The sequence below is a fragment of the Giraffa tippelskirchi genome, chromosome 4 (genome assembly GCF_054371585.1).
Source record: "Giraffa tippelskirchi isolate mGirTip1 chromosome 4, T2T-mGirTip1v1.2.pri, whole genome shotgun sequence".
NCBI classification, from domain to species: Eukaryota; Metazoa; Chordata; class Mammalia; order Artiodactyla; family Giraffidae; genus Giraffa; species Giraffa tippelskirchi.
In genome coordinates, this window is record NC_137278.1 from 108,540,314 (window position 1) to 108,561,670 (window position 21,357).

The 21,357-nt window shown below is 38.2% G+C and overlaps 1 protein-coding gene across 28 annotated transcripts in view; it reads right to left on the reverse strand.

Moving 5' to 3' along the window:
- OSBPL8 (oxysterol binding protein like 8) overlaps positions 1–21,357 on the reverse strand; it is a 159,854-nt gene that overhangs the window by 60,951 nt on the left and 77,546 nt on the right. For 20 of the 28 annotated variants that reach the window (XR_014051709.1, XR_014051707.1, XR_014051708.1 and 17 more), the window contains one exon: positions 16,732–16,869. Coding sequence is in view for 23 of the 28 variants with exons in the window: in XM_081483897.1 (XP_081340023.1) it covers positions 16,732–16,869 (138 nt within the window). In the remaining 5 variants the exon portion in view is untranslated. The remainder of the gene's footprint in view (positions 1–16,731; positions 16,870–21,357) is intronic. The other 8 variants (XR_014051710.1, XM_081483899.1, XM_081483895.1 and 5 more) reach the window with 1 other exon arrangement.

Here is a 21,357-nt window from a genome sequence, read left to right on the forward strand (position 1 = left end):
AACTCATATGCAGAGTACATCATGTGAAATGCTGGGCTGGATGAATCACAAGCTGGAATCAAGACTGCTGGGAGAAATATCAATAACCTCAGAAATGTAGATGATACCACTCTAATGGCAGAAAGTAAAGAGGAACTAAAGAGCCTCTTGATGAGGGGGGAAAGAGGACAGTGAAAAGGCCGAATTGAAACTCAACATTCAAAAAACTAAGATCATGGCATCTAGTTCCATTACTTCAAGGCAAACAGAAGTGGAAAAAGTGGAAGCAGTGACAGATTTTATTTTCTTGGGCTTCAAAATCACTGCAGATGGTAACTACAGCCATGAAATTAAAAAATGCTTGCTCCTTAGAAGGAAAGCTGTGACAAAACTAGACAGCATATTAAAAAGCAGATACAACACTTTGTGGACAAAGGTCCATACAGTCAAAGCTATGGCTGTTTTAGCTGTCATGTACAGATGTGAGTTCAGTTCAGTTCAGTTGCTCAGTCATTTCTGACTCTTTGCAACCCCATGGACTACAGCACACTAGGATTCCCTGTCTATCACCAACTCCCGGAGCTTGGTTAAACTCATGTCCATCAAGTCGGCAATACCATCCAACCATCTCATCCTCTGTCATCCCCTTTCTTCTCCTGACTTCAATCTTTCCCAGCTCAGGGTCTTTTCCAATGAGTCAGTTCTTCACATCAGGTGGCCAAAATATTGGAGCTTCAGCTTCAGCATCAGTCTTGATTTCCTTTAGGATTGACTGGTTTGATCTCCTTGCAGTCCAAGGGACTCTCAAGAGTCTTGTCCTACACCACAGTTCAAAAGCATCAATTCTTCAGCAGTTGGGCCATAAAGAAGGCTGCTGTGCTTAGTCACTCAGCCGTGTCCAACTCTTTGTGACCCCATGGACTGTAGTCCACCAGGTTCCTCTGTTCATGGGGATTCTCCAGGCAAGAATACTGGAGTGGGTGGACATGTCCTCCTCCAGGGAATCTTCCCAACCCAGGGATCGAACCCAGGTGTCCTGCACTGCAGGCAGATTCTTTACCATCTGAGCCACCAGGGAAGCCCTAAAGAAGGCTGAGTGCCGAAGAACTGATGCTTTCCAATTGCGATGTTGGAGGAGACTCTTAAGAGTCCCTTGGACTGCAAGGAGATCAAACCAGTCATTCCTAAAAAAAAAAAAAAATCAACCCTGAATATTCACTGGGAGGACTTATATTGAAGCTGAAGCTCCAATACTTTGGCTGCCTGATACGAAGAGCCAATTCCTTGGAAAGACCCTGATGCTGGGAAAGATTGAAGGCAAAAGTAGAAGGGAGCAGCAGAGGATGAGATGGTTAGACAGCATTACTGACTCAATGGACACGAGTTTGAGCAAACTCTAGGAGAGAGCAGAAGACAGAGGAGCCTGGCGTGCTGCAGTCCATGGGGTCTCAAAGAGTCAAACACAAGCTAGTGACCGAACAACAACAACAAAACCCACAAAAGGCCATAATAAAAAGAATTCCTTTATTTTCCTGCTATGTGCCCAAAGAAGATGCCCAGCTGCAGTTTCTCTGTCTATAGAGCCAAAAGATTAGGACTGGAGAAGGCAGCTCACTGTTAATATTAGAACTCTAATGAGTTCCCTGGACAAATTCCAGATCATCTTTATTTAAAAACAGATGACTGGCAAACATAGCTGATATTTTGAAATAATCTAATTCGGTAGCTGGAAAATCCACTTAAACCCTATAAAGTTCCATATGCACATTCAGGATAAAATATATTGGCTTAAGTTATTGTAAGAACTGTATATTTTAATCTTGAATCTCAAGGTAATTAGCGAGGTTTTAAGAGACTTAAAATTCTTAAAGCAGCAAGAAGAATTGGGAAAAGATCAAAATACTAAAAACAAATATCAGTCAACAAGAATTTAAGAAAGTATTACACCCAAACACGAAAAGAACCACCACCTTAAAAAATGAACTAAATATCTGACAGTGGTACTATACAAATTCAGCAGTAAGTTTCCTTACAGAACACACAATTTAAAAAATAATACAGTTATTTACTATTATTTAAGCAGCTCAGTCTTAGCAAATAAGTCTATTAATAACCTTTCAAAGGACATATAATTTGAGATGGTTGATAATGATCTTTGCTTTAAAACAGAAAACACAACGATAAAGCTCTCCATTTCCATCCGCCAAAGAGACAAAGTGATTTCTTAACTGTAATTAGTGAAATTTCACTGATGAGTATATGGCTTGAGAAATACACAAAGCAATTTTATTTATCCCACATTTCCTCAGAAAATAACTCTGTAGATTCTCAGGACTAAATCTGTTCTCAACAGCACATGCAAATGCACATACAAAACTAAAAGGATGGCTTAAGATAATTTTAGACTGGATAGCATTCTTGTTTATATATATCCATACTCACATCAGCAAGTATAAGACAGTACTTTCCTTCAGATGAAAAGTTCTTTGTAATTATATGTGTATATTAAATAATCATTCATTTAATAAAAAACTTGATGAGCATCTACTTTGGGTTAGAAATTATGTTAAGCACAAGACAGTTATGATACTGCTACTGCTAAGTCGCTGCAGTCGTGTCCGACTCTGTGCGAACCCATAGAAGGCAGCCCACCAGGCTCCGCCATCCCTGGGATTCTCCAGGCAAGAATACTGGAGTGGGTTGCCATTTCCTTCTCCAGTGCATGAAAGGGAAAAGTGAAAGTGAAGTCGCTCAGTCGTGTCCGACTCTTAGCGACCCCATGGGCTGTAGCCTACCAGGCTCCTCCATCCATGGGATTTTCCAGGCAAGAGTACTGGAGTTATGATACAATAGCCCCTAATTTCTGCTCTTATTGAGCTTTCAACTTGTGTGAGTACATGTTCATTAAAAGTTGACTGAAACTCAGGGTCTATTCCCACAAAACAAATGTTAAATGAGGTGCTTAGGTTTCTTTCTAAGACTGTTCACAAGAATCTATTTAACTGAAAATGTACTAAGAGTATATATGAATGTAATCTTCCTTAATACTACCTAAGAACTATGCAGTAATAAGTTTTCAAAAGTGTTTTCACATATTTCTCAATAGATTAATAGAACAACAGTATCTCGGTTTTACAGGTAATTAAGCTCTGAGGCATGGGCTTCCCAGGTGGTGCTAGTGGTAAAGAATCTACCTTCCAATACAGGATACGTAAGAGACATGGGTTCAGTCCCTGGGTGGAGAAGATCCTGTGGAGGAGGGCATGACAACTCATCCAGTATGCTTACCTGGAGAATCCCATGGACAGACAAGCCTGGAGGAGTATAGTCCATGGAGTCGGACACGACTGAAGCGACTTAGCCCATACACAAACTCTGAGGCATCCAGGCTCAGAGTCACACAGTAAATGAGCAATAAGCCAAGATGAGAATCCAGCCATGAGAGCAGACTTTACTTTCCCCCATCTCATCATTCTGCTTTCCCTACGCCTGCCAACACAAATGCTAGCATCAGGCAGTTTTGTGGTAAGATGAGGTTCAAAGAGTGGGGATAAAAATCACCATCCCAGGGTCTGTGGTAGGAAGGGATAAAGTGAGAAATATCTTAAAGATAGTGAAGAAGAAAGGAGAGCCTATAGGACAGAGACCACTCAACTGGATCAGCTTTCACATATAGGGACACTTCGTAAATGAAGGACACAATTCAAAACTTTAAACAAATCTATTTCTCAAAAATTTTTCCACTAGAAAGCTGTGCAAATATCATGCTAGAAAAAAAAACTACTATACTTTTTCCTTCTGTATAACTGAGTTCTCAAAACATAACAGATAAAGAAAATTCCACTCCTTTCCATCCTTCTCTTCAAGCATGGGAACCACGTTATAAGGCAATATTGCTTATACATTGTTCTAGGATGGCAAGAACGAATATTGATCTCTCTCCCTTCTCTCTCCTCACTGACATTCAAATATTGGTGCCAATGCTCACATCAGTTTACTTACCCACTAGAGACTCAATCCAACTCTATGCAGGGTTTGGAGTTGGATATAATTTAAATTATTGGCTGCCACACTCCAGATATTTCCTAATGATGAGCCTAATAAGGTCCTGAAGAAGCTATTTTGATTCCACAGTTGTAACCACATATCTAACTAACTTCATGGTCCATTACTTCATCCGAAGCACAAGGATTTCCTTATCTTTTACCCTAATATCCACAATCTCCTCACATAGGTAAATGACTATGTGAGGTAGGTAAACCATAGGTAAAACTATGGTTCCTAGATTTTGAGTCTGTGGACCAATAAAATTCCCCCTCCCCAAGTTGCAGCACTGATATTAGGGTTCTCAACTTGGTACAACACAATATTTTTAAAATCTAAATTCACAGCCTTCAATTCAGAAAGGGATGTTAAATATCATACAGCAGGAAGACTATAATCTCATAATAAAGGGCAGTTCTTTAAACTGAAGGAAATTCACTTAGTGAAAACTCCTAATAGTGTATTTATTTTTCTCTTTGGACAAGGAAATCACCACATACAACAGCACTAGCCCATAGTCTATACCATTAAAACAAGGCTCAGCCTCTCAAACTTTGGAAACAAATGGCAGGTGCTGAGGGGCGGGGGAAATCCCATCAGAAAAGAGCTGGGAAACAAGTGCACGTATTATCTGATAACCCTTTACTGTTATCTTAATAAATAAAGTAGGGAGGAAGGAACGTATGAATGTATACGTTTATGGGGAGAAAAGCATCCTTTGTTATTATTAATGTTCATCTTACTGCTTTGTTGAAGAAGCAATTAATAAGGCCTGGCAAGGATAAGACAGACTCTCTTATCTTTGTAAAGATGCTTAAGACAAAGCTGAATTATTCATTCTCACTTTTCAACAAATGATTTCAAAGTATTTCATATTTCCCTGTGGGAATAGTTGAAGAACACAGATATTGCAACATTTCACAAGAGAGATTTACAAAAATATTGTATTCTTATTTTCTTAACTTGCCAAATATTCCTCTTCCATTACATAATAGGTACTTTCATAGCTCTATGAAGCAATTACCCAAACACAAGGAATTTCAAAGCAGAAAACAACTATGTCTTAAGATATAACTTTGGAAATCTAACTTATTTAGGGCTCAGAAACTTAGAGGAGAAAATCAATATAGCCTCTAATTTATACTCTTTCTAAAGAAAACAATCGACCAAAGCACAGCATCTAGGGGAAAAAAAGAAAGTGGGGGTGGGGAATAAATTCAAGTTTTCTTTCAGGCAAAACAATTTTCATGAAATACAAGACATATATTCAGGAACACACTTGTTATGTGTGTATGGTCTCATATAGTTTCAGAACTGACCCTAGAAATGTCTTACCGAGGAAGGAGGAACTGCTTCGGTTCATGGAGGAAACTGAATTCTAGGTCTCCTTTTGTCTGTGAGCCACTCTAATGAAGCTACTCTGTGTTAGTCACCTGAGATTATACCAACAGTGTCTCAAACCGTCACCTTGGGAAATCTGTATAACATCTTCACAATAGTAAATTCTCTGTTAAAGTTAGAAATATTAGATATAGATCCATCACGTCACATTCAATGCTGCCAGAGCACTCAAGGTGAAGGGACTTCACAGGTTTAAGAAGATTTACTAAAGGATAAGAGAAACACAGTACTAAGTGTAGACATTTTAATTCAAGCCTAGATGAACCAAACATGGCTTAAATTAACTTTGATAAAACTGATTAAGCAGGTAAAACTTCTAGTTTTAAAACTTTAAACACAAAATTAGCTTGAAATGGATTCATATAAATTTTGGCATGGCAACATTTTATATTCTCTCACAGAGCACTATAATTGAAAGATGGTTTTTTAAAAATAAAAGCATGAAAAGAGCTTTTTATGACCAAAGAACCAAGGGTGGCTACAAGATAAAAGTTAGGAATTCATCCAGTTTTGATAATAATCTCAAACACGACCTAGAGGAAACAGAACATATAGCTGTAAGATAAGCTATAATTTAGTCTCCAGGCTGCCTTAGCATTGTCCTTATTCACAAGTACAGGGGAAAAGGGAGACAACAAGGCTAACTAGCTACAAGTCTGTCTTTCTTGATAAACGATCAAAATATATTACACTCAAATCAGCGTGAAACAAATATCATCCTACTCAAGAGACTGTAATAATACTTAAGTTAAAACTACTTGAAATAAACTAGTACTTAGTCTTCAAACAGGGAAAAAAATCTGGAAAATGCACAATTTTTAGAATAACCTGATTCAACATCATAATCTAAACATATAACAAACAAAAGAATATCTAGGGCTTTAGTGAGGACAGCCAGAGTCTCCCTAGTTTCTCCAAAACACCAACCAAACAAAAACTTAAAATGATGGAAGGAAACCACACTGCAAAAAACCAAACAAGCTATTTTTAAGGGAAAGTGACCCACATTAAATTGGTATGAATCAACATGTATAAAGAAGACTCAGCCAGAAAACAATGAGAATCTTTGCCATTCTAAAGTACTCACAAATTTCTAGCATCATACCATGTATAAAACAAAAAGAAAACAGCTCATCTGTAATTCACTCCAGTACAGTAGAATAAACACCATGGGCTTGGACTGTCCTGAATTTGAAACCTGCCTCTGACATTTACTAGTTTTGTGAATTTGAACAAATTTCTTAACATCCCTCATTTTCAACTGTCTCACTGATAAAGCAGACACAGTAATTGTGTTTATATCCTGTGGGGTTGTTTCAAAAGTTAAATATAAGTTGGCATATAAAACTTTCAATAGTCAAACTCAGGAAGTGTTTGATAAATGGCAGTTATTAGTATGAGTCCAGGAAATATCACCAAAACAAATGCCATTTGAAATAAAAAAAAATAAATCTATCTACCTATGTATTTGCCTGGTCATCCACTCTCTCTCGTCAGCAAACACAGGAATAACATATGCGGGGCTCATGTCAGAGAAGGGCTTCCAACACATGAAGATCATCTCCAAAATTTCATTTATTCATTAAAATGTGAGCCTGTAAGCTTCACAATGGCAGGGACCAGCACATAAGAGGTGCTCAATAAAGATACTTATTCACTTATAAACATATAAGTACTTATGTTCCAGGTATCTAGGTACTGTGCTAGGCATGGGGGAATATATATAAACACATCCATGAGCATTTATTTACTCTCAACAATTCTCTTCCTTTTATACTAACCCTGTTAGTTTTATCAGTTCTGTATTCATTTGTAGGAGAGCCCTTGCCCCTACAGCCACTTACTTGCACAATGCTCCTCAGCCGTCCACTGACTCCCGCATTTCCTCCGACAGATCCTACCCCTCCACCAAGGCAGTTCGCCAAGCTCATCCGTTCAGCCTCCACTCCCTTACCAGTCTCCCATACTGACTCTGCCACTGTTCTTTCGTTGCACACACCTAGCAAAGCCTACCATTACAGGAGAAAGCCCCACACTAGGTCAGGCTGACACCAGCCTCAACGTTAGTATTGGGGGTTGGTGGCTCCCCCACTTTCTAGCTGGATTCCTAGTCCAGTCAATCCTTAAATCTTCACACCTGGCTCCATCCCTGCCGCCTTCTCCGAAAACCTGCCTTATTGATTCTCCTAGCTTCCTCCTGGTATTTTTCTTTACTGACTCTATCCTTTCAACGTCTGAATGTGCTCAAATGTCTCATCTTACAATGAATCTTCTTTCTCTCCCTGTTCTTTTTCTTGAAGTGCTTCTGTCTTGCTGAGAGGCACGGTAAGTCTTTCTGAGGTCTCAACCAAAAAAAACTTACAGAAGCACTCTTGATCTGATCTTCATTTTGAGGCCATTTTTTCTACACCCTGGGAACTCAGAAGAATTTTTTTTTTAATATAAATTTATTTATTTTAGTTGGGGGCTAATTACTTTACAATATTGTAATAGTTTTTGCCATACATTGACATGAATCAGCCATGGGTCCACATGTGTTCCCCCTCCTGGACCCACTACCCACCTCCCTCCCCATCCCAACCCTCTGGGTCATCCCATTGCCCCAGCCCTGAGCCCTTGTCTCATGCATCAAACATGGAATGGTGTTCTGTTTCACATATGATAATATACATGTTTCAATACTATCCTCCCAGAACATCCCACCCTCACCTTCTCCCTCAGAGTCCATAAGACTGTTCTATGCATCTGTGTCTCTTACTCTGTCTCGCATATAGGGTTTTCTGTCTCGCATATAGGGTATTCTGTCTCGCATATAGGGTTTTCTGTCTCGCATATAGGGTATTCTGTCTCGCATATAGGGTATTTAAAGAATTTAAAATTTTATTTAGTTGCTTATTTTTGGCTGCCCTGGGTCTTCTTGGCTAGGTTTGGGCTTTCTCAAGTTGCGGTGTGTGGGCTTCTCATTGAAGTGACTTCTCTTGCTGTGGAGCACAGTCTCTAGGATGTGGGCTTAGTTGCCCCGTGGAATATGGAACCTTCCCCAAGCAAGGATCAAACCCATGTTTCCTGCACTGGCAGGTGGATTCCCAACCACTGGACCACCAGAGATGAGCACTGGGGAGAGGATATTCCACAACAGAGAAGCAGAATAAATAAAAGCACAGTCTTATGGGGAACAGGGAAGAAAGTCATCTAGCTGAGTTCATGATGGGAAGAATACAAAATGAAACTGGAAGGGAAGAATAAGATCAGAAACACTAACAGCGCTGACTACAATATGACGAAATCTGTAATTTATGCTCTCTATTGCTGGTTTCTGTTTGCTGATCCAAATGCTGCTGTACCAGATACACCTGGAGAGCTTTATAAATGCACAGCCTCAACCTAGAGACTTTGAAAGGTTGGAGTAGAATCTGCATCTAATCAAAGAAAGCTCCAGGTGATTTTCAGACACAGCCAGACCTAGGAGCCACTGCTCTAGGCAACAGTCAACCACTGACTTTTTGAGAACTGGAGTGTCATAAATGCAGATACCTAATGAGGTATTCAGTTACAAGCTTGAATAATAAAGATCTGTATTTTCACTTATAATTTTCTATTTCCATTTATTCATATCATTTCCCTAAGAGACCTACTTCATTGGATCCATGAGTTCTCTGCCCACATACATGCATAAACCCCTAATCTTATCACAGTCTCACCTTACCAAGTAACCATAATTTTCTCTTTGGTTGTACTGTTAAGAAAGATGAGCCTTGTTATTGGAAGGCAAAGCCCTAAGAGAAGTTAGAATACTATGGTACTATGTAATGTAGGTGTGGAATAATAAGGACCTGACCTAAGACGATGATAGTTAAGAAGGAAAATGAAGATAAAGACCAAAGCTGTGACAATCTAACACTTCTAGAAGAAATTACAAAAAAATTTTCCTTGAAACTTTAGGATAGACAAAGATTTCTTTAATTGGGGGGGAAGCTTGAGTCATGGGGGAAAACTGATAAATTGAATTTCATCAAAGTTAAAAACATCTGTTCTTTGAAAGAAGTCATTTAGAAAATGAAAAGGCATGCCAAGGCTGGAAGAAAATATAATGTATACAGTAAGTAACGGAGGATGCTGAAATATATTTTTAAAACTCTTAAAATTCACTAAGACAAGCAAGCAAGCCAAATTTTTAAATGGGCAAAAATTCTAATCTGACACTTCAGATATACAAGTGGCCAACGAGCATATGAAAAGATGTTCCACACTTAGTCAACAGGGAAACGCAAATTAAAATCACAATGTGATATCACTACACACCCACTAGAATGGCTAAAATAAAAAAGATCAAGGATATAAAGCAACTGAAATCCTCTTACACTGCTGAGAGAAATGTAAAATGCTATAACTACTTTGGAAAACAGGCCACTTTTATAAAGTAAAACACACTTATATGATTTCATAACTGTACTCCTCGATATTACTCAAAAGAAAGGAAAAAATTAAACTTCACATAAAGCATGCACGACCCAGATAATCACGATGGTGTGATCATTCACCTAGAGCCAGATATCCTGGAATGGGAAGTCAAGTGGGCCTTAGGAAGCATCGCTAGGAGCAAAGCTAGTAGAAGTGATGGAATTCCAGTTGAGCTATTTCAAATCCTGAAAGATGACACTGTGCAAGTGCTGCACTCAATATGACAGCAAATTTGGAAAACTCAGCAGTGGCCACAGGACTGGAAAAGGTCAGTTTTCATTCCAGTCCCAAAGAAAGGCAATGCCAAAGAATGCTCAAACTACCGCACAATTGCACTCATCTCACACGTTAGCAAAGTAATGCTCAAAATTCTCCAAGACAGGCTTCAGCAATACATGAACCTTGAACTTCCAGATGTTCAAGCTGGTTTTAGAAAAGGCAGAGGAACCAGAGATCAGACTGCCAATATCCATTAGATCATCGAAAAAGCAAGAGAGTTCCAGAAAAACATCGATTTCTGCTTTATTGACTATGCCAAAGCCTTTGACTGTGTGGATCACAATAAAATGTGGAAAATTCTGGAAGAGATGGGAATACCAGACCACCTGATCTGCCTCCTGAGAAACCTGTATGCAGGTCAGGAAGCAACAGTTAGAACTGGACATGGAACAACAGACTGGTTCCAAATAGGAAAAAGAGTATGTCAAGGCTGTATATTGTCACCCTGTCTATTTAACTTATATGCAGAGTAAATCATGAGAAACGCTGGGCTGAAGGAAGCACAAGCTGGAATCCAGATTGCCAGGAGAAATATCAATAACCTCAGATATGCAGATGACTCCACCCTTATGGCACAAAGTGAAGAAGAACTAAAGAGCCTCTTGATAAAAGTGAAAGAAGAGAGTGAAAAAGTTGGCTTAAAACTCAACGTTCAGAAAACTAAGATCATGGCATCTGGTCCCATCACTTCATGGCAGACAGATGGGCAAACAGTGGAAACAGTGGTGGATTTTATTCTTCTGGGCTCCAAAATCACTGCAGATGGTGACTGTAGCCATGAAATTAACAGACGCTTACTCCTTGGAAGGAAAGTGATGACCAACCTAGACAGCATATTAAAAAGCAGAGACGTTACTTCGCCAACAAAGGTCCGACTGGTCAAGGCTATGGTTTTTCCAGTAGTCATGTATGGATTGGAGAAGGCAATGGCACCCCACTCCAGTACTTTTGCCTGGAAAATCCCATGGATGGAGGAGCCTGGTAGGCTACAGTCCGTAGGGTCGCTAAGAGTCAGATACGACTGAGCGACTTCACTTTCAATTTTCCCTTTCATGCACTGGAGAAGGAAATGGCAACCCACTCCAGTGTTCTTGCCTGGAGAATCCCAGGGATGGGGGAGCCTGGTGGGCTACAGTCCATAGGGTCGCTAAGAGTCGGACATGACTGAGTGACTTTACTTTCACTTTTCCCTTTCATGCACTGGAGAAGGAAATGGAAACCCACTCCAGTATTCTTGCCTGGAGAATCCCAGGGACGGCGGAGCCTGGTGGGCTGCCTTCTATGCGGTCACACAGAGTCGGACACGACTAAAGCGACTTAGCAGCAGCAACAGCAGCAGCATGTATGGATGTGAGAGTTGGATTATAAAGAAAGCTGAGTGCCGAAGAACTGATGCTTTTGAACTGTGGTGTTGGAGAAGACTTTTGAGAGTCCCTTGGACTGCAAGGAGATCCAACCAGTCCATCCTAAAGGAGATCAGTCCTGGGTGTTCACTGGAAGGATTGATGTTGAAGCTGATACTCCAATACTTTGGCCACCTGATGTGAAGAGCTGACTCATTTAAAAAGACCCTGATGCTGAGAAAGATTGAGGGCAGGAGGAGAAGGGGACGACAGAGGATGAGATGGTTGGATGGCATTACCGACTCAATGAACATGGGTTTGGGTAGACTCCGGGAGTTGGGGATGGACAGGGAGGCCTGGAGTGCTGCAATTCATGGGGTCGCAAAGACTCGGACACGACTGAGCGACTGAACTGAACTGAAAGCATTGTACACATACTGGGGTTATATCCAAAGACACAGGAGCCAGGTTTAAGGTTTGGAAAATTTTACCCTCAAAAAATCTAATGACTAAATTGACTGAAACCTTAGAAATATAAAACTCTGTAGTTATACCTAAGTTCAACTTTTAGCTCTACTACATACTAAGTATGTAAACCACGGCAAGGAAATTTCCCTTACCAACTGCCCAGTTTCCTCATTTGTGAAACAGAGAGAATGATTTACATACCATAAGGTTCTTATAAGAATTCCTGGAGCTAACACATGTAAAAAGCACATAAGAGACATGGGGGATTTTAGTCATTATTACTATTAATAAGCTTTTGGAATTCTAATTCTTTCCATTCAGAAATTGAAATACTGATCTAGAGTATAATACTTTGAGTTATGGCAGACCTATCAAAGATATTTTCTAGATGTATGTTAATTTCCAACTATTTACCTTCACAATAAGCCAGAGTTAATGGGTTTATCTTATTTTAAACACATCTCTCACTTTTGAAAACTATCATATGGAATCATGGTAAACCAGAGGGAGATATTGTGCATTACAAAAACCCAAAAAGCTGACTTTAACAAAGAAGTACATTCAATATGTAATTCACGCTATAAATATTAATTTACCCATAACTTACCCAAGAATGTTTAGGTGTAAATTAAGATATATCTAACACTACGGCTGATGTAAATGCAAAAATTAGAGGTTGTACATGGCCATCCATACTAAAAGAATTTCCAAACAAGCCTCTATAAGACGCTGAAGTGTAGCAAAGGTCAAAATATCACCCTTCAACTCAAACTCATTTATTTAAAATAATAATAATAGTAATCATTGTTGTGGTTATTATTATTATTGTTATTAGTCAGCTATCCTGAGTGGTATTCCTTTACCAGGCTATGTTCTAAGCTTTTTGTATGTATTAACTCATTTTAAGCCTTATAAAAATCTTATGTGATACACAGATACTATTATTATCTTCACTTTACCAATGACTGAAGCATAACTACTTTATTAAAATGTGCAGGTTTTTTATGATATTAAAAAAAATTGTAAGCCAAAAAAATTTGTTATCCCCAGAAGTAGACTTTATGTCTTCTCTTTAATCTAAAAACTAGTGCTTAGGAGGCAAAAACCATTTATCCTGACTTTCCTACAGGAACTATATTCCAATGTTTACTTGGCAGCCTTAAGATAAGTGAGATCTCTTTCTTACAGAAAAACTTCAGTAACAAATGTAAAAGGAATGATAGAATTAGAAGAAAAAAATCACCATTTTTCAACCCCTTATAATCATCAAAGGGTGCTTACATCTTTAGGTAAAAAGCTAATGAGGAACAGAATATTTACTACATTTCACATTCAGGTTATAAGGAGAGAAAAGATGCAAGAGGATCAGGCTGTTTTATCAGCTGAGTTTACTGATCAACCTCACACCACAAAAAGGAGGACAATCACATGTCCCACACAAGTGATATATCACATTAATATATATCTTGCCAAAAATGTTCAACCTGAATGTAATCAAGCCTTTGCATTTAACTTTCACTTCATATAAAATATAAAAGACAAGGAAACTAATAAAACAATTCTGCAAGGAGGCAATCAAATTCAAAAGGTCAGACATAGGGATGCTGGCTTAAGTTTCCTAAAGAAGTCAAAGGCACAAGAGAAAATAAGAGTAAACAAGGAGACTCTTTGAATTAAAGGAGATATAATGACATAATCAAATGCAATGTATGAACTTTTCTTGGATCCTGGTTTCAACAAGCTTATTGGAAAAGACTTGGGGACAACTGGGGAAATTTAAGTATGAACTAGATATTGAAGAAAGTGAAGTCACTCAGTTGTGTCCATCTCTTTGCGACCCCATGGATTGTAGCCTACCAGGCTTCTCTGTGCATGGGATTTTCCAGGCAAGAGTACTGGAGTGGGTTGACGTTTCCTTCTCCAAAACTAGGTATTAGCTTATATTAAATATTCTGTTAGACTTAATAAAGGTTTTATGGTTATGTAAGAAAATGTTCTTAAGTTTTAGAGATGGATTAAGTATTTGGGGGTATAACATCATGAGGTCTATGATTTACTCCAAATATTTCAGCCCCACCCCCAAATAAATAAAATACAACAAAAGGTTAATAATTTCTTACATCTATCTGATGGGTTTACTAGTGTTAATTGCATTAGACTCACAAACTCTCTGCTTGTCTGAAAATGTTCATGATACATATAAACCCAAGAAGCTTTAGTAACTAACCCTGTTGTTGTTTCATTAAATTTCAAGTTAAAGAATTTCTCTAAATATTCTAGTACACAGATATATGAAACAGAGGAACCATATTTATTACAGTCAAAATTCTGGTGCACAGAACCAAAAAAAAAAAATCACATAAGTTGAATCCTTCCAGAATTTTATGTTACAACTTTTTTTACAATGTTATGTAAAAATGTTTCCATCAAATAATTGACTAGAAAAACATTTTCTACTGGAGTAAGTTAGAAAATGGTCATGTAACTTACGATCAACCAGTTAATACTCATTTAAAAAGAAGTTAACTAAAGCCTACTCCAAGGGAATTCATACAGTAACACCACCAAAACCCGACTAAGTATGCAGACAGTATAACATAATACTTAAGACTCACCCATGGCTGATTCATGTCGTTGTATGGCAAAACCATCACAATACTGTAAAGTATCCTCCAATTAAAATAATTAATTTTAAAAGTTTGATAACCTAAGTATGTATTGGCTTTTAAACACCAAATTTAAGTTCTTAGTTTTAAAAGCAGAAGTCTTTCCCCTAGTTATCAGTAGTACTGATAACTGATTGGAGATCAGTAGTTATCAGTAGTACAGATAACTGATAAGGAGAGTTCAAAGCATTTGATCATATAAACTTCAGCTAAGAAACAGAATCCAATATATAAAATGTATCAATTATGAATTAGAAATTATCATAATCACTGGAAGTTTCCAAGACACTTTCAAAAGGTCTGCAAGGTCAAAATTAGTTTCATGATCCTTTTTTATCGCGCTGAAGTTTTCACTAGTAGTGCAAAAGCAATGGTAGATGAGACCACTGGCACCTTGGCCCATATCGAGGCAGAGGCACCTGACCGCAGTAGTGGTCACTGACTTCTTCACTGCCACGCACTTGCAGCAATAGAAGGTCGGTTTCACTGACAAATATCCTTGATAGGGCTAGCCATAAATTAAAGAGATTTGCAAAAAATGTAAAAGAGTAGTTCTCAGCCAGAGACAGTTTTGTCCCACAAGAGACATTTGTCAAGATCTAGGGCTAATTCTAGTTGTCATATCCAGGAAAATTGCTATTGGCATCTAGTGCATAGAGGTCAAGGATGCTGCTAGATATCCTGCAATGCACAGGATAGCTCCCCTCAACAAAGAATTATCCAGCCCAAAATGACAACAGGGGCAAGGCTGTGGGACCTTGAAGAAAAAGAATACCACTCTTCTCATTCTCACTCAACTCTTCTTTGGTGGGGAGGGGAGTCAGTTATTTTTCATAAATGTTATTCATATTAGCCTATAATAGGTTTATTATTGTTATTATTGTAATTTGAAATGAATTAAGGGTAAGCATTTTAAACAAATTACTATGTATAAAATAAGCTACAAGGCTGTATTATACAACACAGAGAATGTAACTGATGTTTTATAATAACTATAAATGGAGTATGGGCTTCCCTGGCAGATCAGTTGGTAAAGAATCCACCTGCAATGCAGGAGACTCCGGTTCAATTCCTGAGTCAGGAAGATTCCTGGAGTGGGATAGGCTACCCACTCCAGTATTCTTGGGCTTCCCTGGTGGCTCAAATAGTAAAGCATCCGCCTGCAATGTGGGAGACCCGAGTTCAATCCCTGAGTTGGGAAGATCCCCTGCAGAAGGGCATGGCAACCCACTCCAGTATTCTTGCCTGGAGAATGCCCATGGACAGAGGAGCCTGGCGGGCTACAGTCCCTGGGGTCGCAAAGAGTGGGGCACGACTGAGTGACTAAGCACAGCATAGCACATAAAAGGAGTATAATCCTTAAAAACTGTGAATCACTATACTTACATCTGTAACATACATAACACATGTATATCAAGTGTAGAAGGTGTTAGTCACTCAGTCATCTCTGACTCTTTGTGACCCCATGGACTGTAGCCCACCAGGCTCCTCTGTGGGATTTCCCAGGCAAGAATACTGGAGTGGGTTGCCATTTCCTTCTCCAGGGGATCTTCCCAAGCCAGGGATTGAACACGGCTCTCCCACATTGCAGGCAAACTATCTACCCACTAAGCCACCAGGGAAGTCCATATATATATATAGTTGATATGTGTATCAACTAAACATCAATTCAAAAAACAAAGTAAATATTTTTTTAAAGTTTTAGTTTTACTATACAATACAGTTAAGTATCAATAGGTTAATTAATCCACATAAAAGTTCTTTGGGGTCTTCAGTAATTTTTGACAGTATTAAAGGAGTCCTGTGACCAGAAAGTTTGAAAATCACTGAATTAAAAGAATGGTATAACTAACCAAATATTTTAGAGAATATTAAGAGAATTAAAGTACTCCAAAGGAAAATGCACTCATTTCAAGTGTATTATTGGTGACCAAAACAAAACAAACATAAACCTCTATAAAACCAAACAGTCAAAAAGAAAAGTCATGATACACCACCAAAGGATAGACCTCCCTAAAAAACAAAACAAACCATACACATGCAGCCCACCATCAATAACAACAAAAAACATTAAAAGTACAATTCCATACCCGGGGTATGAGGACTTGCTGGACTGAAAGATGGCTGACATGAATCTTTGGCTGGCGTTGGAAAAGCCTCTTTACCTTGGCGCTGACTCATCTTTCCTGGTGTCAGGTGCTGAGTGTCGTCACTGTTTGCTACCACAGCTCAAGGAGAGAAGGGAAAAAAAAGTTAGTACTTAAGTCACAGATTTACATAACGGCATAGTTAATAACATAGACTAGAACTACGACTGACATGGCCTCAATGGTTATATTCATTTTACCAACTCAATACTGTAATAATACTTTAATAAATTAAATTACTTCAATAAATAATTAATAAATGTTTTATTTTTAGTTTGCTATAAATTCAAAAGGAATTTATAGGCATGCGTCAAATTACCCAAATTACAGACCTCATAAAAATGAAAATACATATTCTGATAATGAAAGGTACTCCAAGGTTTACCATCAACCTTTCATTGTGTTATTAACTCTATATATTTGCCAATAGAGCAATAAGCAAAAGACAATACAGAAGACATACAAATGGTCAATAAACATATGAAAAGACAGTCAACCTCATTGGTAATGAGGAAAAATTCCAATTAATAGCAGTATAAAATGGTGTGGTGGCGGTGGTTTAGTCACTAAGTTGTATCTGACTCTTTGTGACTGTAGCCTGGACTGCGTGGACTCTGACCCCGTGGACTGTCGCCCGCCAGGCTCCTTTGTCCATGGGATTTCCCAGGCAAGAATACTGGAGTGGGGTGCCATTTCCTCCTCCAGGGGATCTCCTGACCCAGGGATGGAACCAGGTCTCCTATACTGCAGGCAGTCTCCTGCATTGCAGGTGAATTCTTTACCAACTGAGCTACGAAACAGTATTTCATATGCCCTAGAATCTCTACTCTAATTTCCAATTTTCATGGAAAGTAGGTGTAATTCTTATTTTAAAGTTGGGGAAACTTGAGGTTCAGAGATTGCCTTGCCTAAAATTAATACCGGCAAGATTTTAACAAAGGACCATTTGGTTCAAAGTCTGGTTTCTTAAGAGCTTGCTGCCCCAACAATAAATCTAAATAGTGTTTAAGGCTTCTATTCACCCATTTGACCAAACTACTGACCAAGCAATGCCCAGTTCCAGAGAGGACAGAAAAGAAAGAAATACTCATTGAAGTACTCCTTCAAATTGTGAGCAAGTCCACAGTGCCCCAGGATCTCCATTCTTCGATTTTTATGTAACTGTGCTTTCAGTTGACAGAAACCTTAGCTTTATCTTGAGAGAGAATGATTCTGTCTTCAATCTAGATGTAATTTCAAACTTAACCAGAACTTAGACTGACATTTTTAATCATCATATCTTTCAAGGAAAATTGCTTCTTCAACATTTTAAACACAAATTATCTTTAACATACTTTTGATAGTGCTAAAGTTTTCAAAATTATATTTTAGCTCCTTAAGTTTTAAAGTAAAAATTCAAAAATACTCTCACTTATCATCCAAGTTACAAAGAATTTATTTTCCCATCAAATCAATAAAAAAGCATCCTACACTGATAACTACTTAATTTTTATCTCCTCCTAAACTCAAAAACTCACACATCAGTTGCCTGCCTGTATTACTTAACAGACATCTCAAATTTATCCAGAACAGTCTTTATTTTGTTTATCCTCCAGATTTGCATCTCTCCCATCTGTTAATGGAATCACTATTCTCCTCTTCCACTTTCTCAGGCCAAAAACTTCAGGTGTATTCTTTGATTTTTCTCTTTCTCTCACATTTAATACTCAATCAATCTGTGATATCTTTATCTTCAAGATTTATCTGGAATCCTCCTACTTCTCTGCACTTTCACAACTACTACCCTGTTCCAAGACACCATTACCTTTCCACTGATCACAGCAGCATATTTCTACCTAGTTTCTAGACCTATATCATCTTGCTCCTTGCTTGGGTAGAGTTCATTGCCTGTACAGAAGCCTGAGCAATCTTTGAAACCATGAGTGCAAAAAAGTAAAACTAGAAAACTTTTAAGAGAAAATAAATTTGGGGTAGGCAATGATTCCCTTAAAAAGACACAAGAAACACTCACCAATAAAGAAAGCGTGGGGTGGGGGGGTGAGGATTAAGAATTAACCTAATCAAAAGATAAAAAGAAATTGGGGGGGTGGAAACGAGAGATCTGTAACACATATAATTAACGAAGAGTTGGAATCCAAAATATGTTAAAAAAAAATTCCTGTAAATCAATTAGAAAAAGATCAAAAAGGCAAAAGAAAAATAGAGGGAGAGGAACGCATCAAAAAGAATGCCTAAGAATAAATTTAACCAAGGAGGTAAAAGACCTGCACACTGAAAACTGTCAGACTCTGAGGAAAGAAACTGAAGAAGACAGACACAAATGGAGAGATATACTATATGATGGACTGGAGGAATAATATTAAAATGTCTATACTACCAGAGCAATCTACAGACAATGCAACCCCTCTCAAGATTTCAATGGCAATTTTTTTTTTTTTTTTACAAAAACAGAAAAAACAATTCGAACATTTGTGGGGAATCACAAAAGGCCCCAAATAGCAAAAGCAATCTTGAAGAAGAACAAAACTAGAGGCATCATACTTCCTGATCTCAAATTATATTACAAAGCTATGGTAATCAAAACTCCGTGGTACCTGCATAAAAAGGCACATAGATCAATGGCACAGAATTGAGAGCCCAGAAATAAACCTACATGTATATGGTCAATTAATTTATGACAAAGGAGCCAAAAACATAACAACAGGGAAAAGGCCAGTCTCTTTAATAAATACTGTTGGGAAAACTGGACAGCCACACACGAGAGAAACAGAGTGGACCTCTATCTTCCTGTTACAAAAAAATTAACTCAAAATGGCTTAAAGCCTCAAATGTAAGACCTGAAAATATAAAACTCCTAGAAGAAAACTAGAAGTGAGCTCCTTGACATCAGTCTTGGCAATGATTCTTTTAGATTTGACACCAAAAGACAATAAAGGCAAAAATAAAGAATTGAAACCAAATCAGACTAAAACATTTCTGCACAGCAAAGGAAACCATCAATACAATAAATGGCATAAAATGCTTGCAAATAGTATATCTGATAAGGGGTTAATATCCAAAATATATAGAGAACTCTTATAGCTCAATAGTCCAAGTATACATGAAAAGATGATCAACATTACTATTCACCAGGGAAATGCAAATCAAAAGCACAATGAAGTATCACTTCCCACCTGGTAAAATTGCTATTATTAAAGACAGAAATAATAAGTATTGATGAGAATGCAGCGATAAGGCAACCCTTGAGCACTGCTGGTGGGAATGTAAACTGGTACAGTCATTATGGAAAACAGTATGGAGCTTCCTCAAAAAGTAAACCTAGAACTACCATATGATCCACCAGTTCTACTGCTGGGTATTTATCCAAATGAAATGAGAACCCTAATCTGAAAAAGATACATGCAGTCCATGTTCACTGTAGCATTATTTACAACTGCCAAGATATGGAAACAACCTAAATATCCATCAATGCAAGAATGGGTAAAGAAAATGTGGTGAATACATATTCAATGGAATACAACTCAAGTCATAAAAGTTGTCACTGAGTCACTGAGCTCACAGATACAGAGAACAAATTGGTGGTTTGCCAGAGAGGGGAATGGGGTTGTGGTTGTGCAAAATGGGTCAAAAAGTACAAACCCCCAGTTACAAAATAAAGAAGTCATGTGGATGTAATGTACCGCATGGCAACTAGAGTTAATACTGTACTGCATATCTGAAATATGCTAAGACAGTAAAGCTATTTTTTTTATTGAAGTGTGAGAGTGAAAGTCACTCAGTCGTGTCTGACTCTTTGCGACCCCATGGACTATACAGTCCTGGGAATTCTCCAGGCCAGAATACTGGAGTGGGTAGCTGTTCCCTTCTCCAGGGGATCTTCCCAACCCAGGGATTGAGCCCAGGTCTCCCACATTGTAGGCAGATTCTTTACCAGCTGAGCCACCAGGGAAGCCCAAGAATACTGGTATGGGTAGCCTACCCCCGGAGTAGGTAGTCTATCCCTTCTACAGCAGATCTTCCCAACCCAGGAAGCGAACCAGGGTCTCCTGCTCTATAGATGGATTCTTTACCAGCTGAGCTACCAGGGAAGCTTCCCTGTGGCTGAGCTGGTAACTGAAGCATAGTTGATTTATAATGTTTCAGGGGTACAGCAAAGTGACTCAGTTATATATCTATCTATATTCTTTTTCAGATTCTTCTCCATTATAGGTTATTACGAGAGTACGTTTTAAAAGCTATCATTATAAGAAAAAAACTCCGTAACAATCCATGGTGATGGATGCTAAGTAAATTTACTGTGATTATCACTTCATAGCATATACAAATACGGAATCATTATGTTGCACACTGGAAACTAATACAATGTTGTATGTCAATTAAACATCAATTAATTTTTTTAATTAAAGAAAAATGGTAGGAAAACATGAACAATTAGTTCATGAAAGAAGAAATGCAAATGGCCCATAAATGTACAAAAAGATTTTGATCCTCCTTAGTAACAAGGAAAATCAAGATCACAATGAAATAAATATTTTACACTCAGTAAAATTGAAAAAAATTAGTAAGTCT